General features: G+C 37.6%; 1 protein-coding gene across 1 annotated transcript; it reads right to left on the reverse strand.

The window, feature by feature from the left end:
- Positions 1–2,545: 2,545 nt before the first annotated feature.
- LOC112037260 (protein FIP2) lies at positions 2,546–3,249 on the reverse strand (the record flags this gene model as incomplete). The annotated part of the gene is made up of 1 exon (XM_024070077.2): positions 2,546–3,249. A coding segment is annotated over one exon (477 nt), but the record flags the coding sequence as incomplete, so codon positions are not given.
- Between the last annotated feature and the right edge of the window lie 5 nt (positions 3,250–3,254).

Here is a 3,254-nt window from a genome sequence, read left to right on the forward strand (position 1 = left end):
TTTACTCGGCCAAAGTTTCATGGTTACAACCATCTCCCCTTTGAGCTTTGAGGAGACAGGTATTGATCCTCGGTATCCCATGTATCTCATATCTCATACTATAAATATGTTTTACTTTTCATGATGGTAAGGGGCACTATAAGGTGCAATAGAAAACATCAACTTTCGACCAAACGGGACCAAAAATTACCGCTTGCTCATTTAAGGTGTGACGATTTGATAACAATTGACAATTCGGAAAATACCATTGCACACGCACTAACACACATGACACACCCCAGACACACACATTGCTTATTAATTGAAATTGTGACTTCAATTAAAAATTAACGACTTCAGTTAAAAACCAACGTATGTGTATAATATATGTGTTATTGTGTGTAATTACCATTGCTTAGACAATTTTTCTTATATAAATATATAATTGAAATAAAAATGGTCTTCATGCACGCGGTCACTTTTTCTGCTCACTGAAATCTTGATATACATGTTATGAAACCACTCGAATAATAATGAGGTTTGCTATTTCAACCCATAACGCTTAGACTTACAGGCGTGGTGGACTATAACAGCAAGTCACACCATCTTATGGGTGATACCAATTTTATGTTTACACGCATCCACGAAATGACCAACCTAAGGAAATGTAATCGCCGACAAAGTTGGCAAAGCAGATAATAGTTCTTATTTATTTATGGGCAGATAATGGTTCTTATCAATAAAATACAAAAGTAAATTCATACGTAAATTCCGCTACAAATCATCACACTCACCCGATTCCAAAAGTCAGAATCTCTACCGATTCATACATGATAGTTTCCTACTTGTCCTGTTCCTCTGAAATCAATGCATTTCACTGACTTCATTAATAAATGCAAGAATATACCCAGAATAACGAGCTGTGCTTTTTTTATTTTAAAAACATATATAAATAAGATAAGATAAAGAGGGCAGGATCGCAGGCTTTGTGAAATACCAATCAATTATCATTCAAGCTTGTGAACTCCGTGCTTTCTGACTTTTAATATAAAAAAAAAAATTTATTTAAAAATAAAAAAGAAGGTTGGGAATATTACTTCTTGACCTTTCAACACAACTTCGGCTTGATGACTTGAATGGAAAAACACGAATTTGGCCCCAACACTTACACAAGGGACCAGAGAGCAAAGGATGAGGAGGACAAAAAGAAGTGGGACTTGTGTTAAGTCATTTGCGATAACTTATTGAGTGAATGAAGAATAAAACAATGTAACTCCACATTGGTTGGCCATGGAAAAAGACAGGATGAAATTTTCTAATGAGGTGATAATAATTTTTCATACTTGTCAAAGTAATCATGGGTAAAAAGGATAAAATAAAGTAAAAAATAGATGATCAAACTAAGATCCTGCAACCCACATCTTAGTCCTGGACAGGACCATCCTAATTTTCTAGCTGATACATACTCCATGTCCATGTTGTGCTCCTGAATGAAGGAATTAACTTAGAAATAGAATTAGAGATTGTAATGTCTCATCATCAGAGTGCTGGAAAGATTGTAATGTCATTACGCAGCAGCAGGTAGCCAACTTTAGATTGATACATGCCTTAACAAGATACCAAACATTATCATCCCAATCAAAGTCATAGTTCTAACTTGTGAGTTGTGAGCTACTAACCAAGACTAAAGATTTACAGCTTCCTGTGAATCAGGCATGTAGTTCCAGCCATGAGAAATTAGTTCTCTGAGGCCTAACTAGATTTGTACCCACTAAAATTAACATTCAAATTTAGGTCCCAGCATTATGGAAAGCAATGACAGAAACCTAACTGGAATTCCAAAGTCCAGAAGGCTTTTTAGTGAACAGATGATCTTCACCAAATGAAACAAAGATGGCATCTAGCCTCTATCAATTTGAGAAGACAACAAAACCTCTGGCATTAGGATAAACACTTCTTTCCACCACACAAACACCATATTTGATACCAAAAGGAACATGTCCTGTGGTACTAAGATAAGCAGGAAGTAAACTATGTTCATACGTAAAATCCAAGTACCTTTTTTCATGTATTAAGAATATGAAACCCTTACAGCTTCTTCTAGTATCATATCAATGAAACATCTAAACCATAGCATTACATAAGAGTATGCATGTTTCTATGAGTTTGTACATCTTCAAGTAGAGTTTAGGCAGATTCATACTTCTATCAATTACCATCTGGTTTCCTACTTTTGAGAGCCACTGTTTTCACCATACCACATTAAGCATTAAAACAAAACATAAAACCCAATTCAATTATAGTTAGCACTCCTAGGATCTTATGCATGACAATCAGAAAATAGCATTGTCAAAAGATATGTTCCAACATAAAAACTTTGTTCCTAAGCTTTGAATCAAAAAACACTAAGAGTAAACACTATTAATGATTATCGAAAATAAGGCTACTACATTCACTGAAAATCAAAGCTAGAACTAAACAAATTTTCACATCCTACTATCTCTAGTGGCATCTGGAACCAAATGAAACATTGAATCAAAAAACACAGAGTAAACACTATTAACGATTATCGAAAATAAAGCTCTACTACATTCACTGAAAATCAAAGCTACAACTACACAAATTTCCACATTCTACTATCTCTAGTGGCATGGAACCAAATTAAACATGAAAACTAAGAAAAAATCCTAAGCAAACTCACATAATAATCGAGTCACAACAATAGACCCTTTCATAGGATAGGGGGATTAATAACAAAGACCCCCCACAAAGGAAAACCGAATTCGCCAACATCTAAGACTCCGGTGAGGGAATTCTCTTCGGCTTCTTCTTCTTCTCCGATACCGCCTTGGCAAAGGCCTCAACAATCCTCTGCTGGGACTCGAGAATCATCTCGGTCCGCTTCATCTCCATTTCCATCCTCATCCCTTCAATCTCCCTAGCCATCTCCATCTTCATCTGCTCCACTCTCACAAACCCATCTCCCAATACCTTTATAGCCGAAACCATCTCGGCCACGGGGTCCCTCTCCCTCTCTCTCTTCCCCAAACCCGACCTCACCGCAGTGTTACACTCTCTCATAACCCTAGCCCCATAATTCACACCAGAGCTAGAGCTAGGGTTAGGGTTTGAATTGAATTTCGGCTCAACTTTCGGATAAAACTTCGATCCGAGATGCGCTACGCTCACACCACTCGGAATCCGAATCCGAAACCCACTTCCTCCACCACCACCACCACCACCGCCACCGCCACCGCCGCCTCCACCGCCGCCAC

This window comes from Quercus suber, unplaced genomic scaffold (genome assembly GCF_002906115.3).
Source record: "Quercus suber isolate HL8 unplaced genomic scaffold, Cork oak 2.0 scaffold_53, whole genome shotgun sequence".
Taxonomy (NCBI): domain Eukaryota; kingdom Viridiplantae; phylum Streptophyta; class Magnoliopsida; order Fagales; family Fagaceae; genus Quercus; species Quercus suber.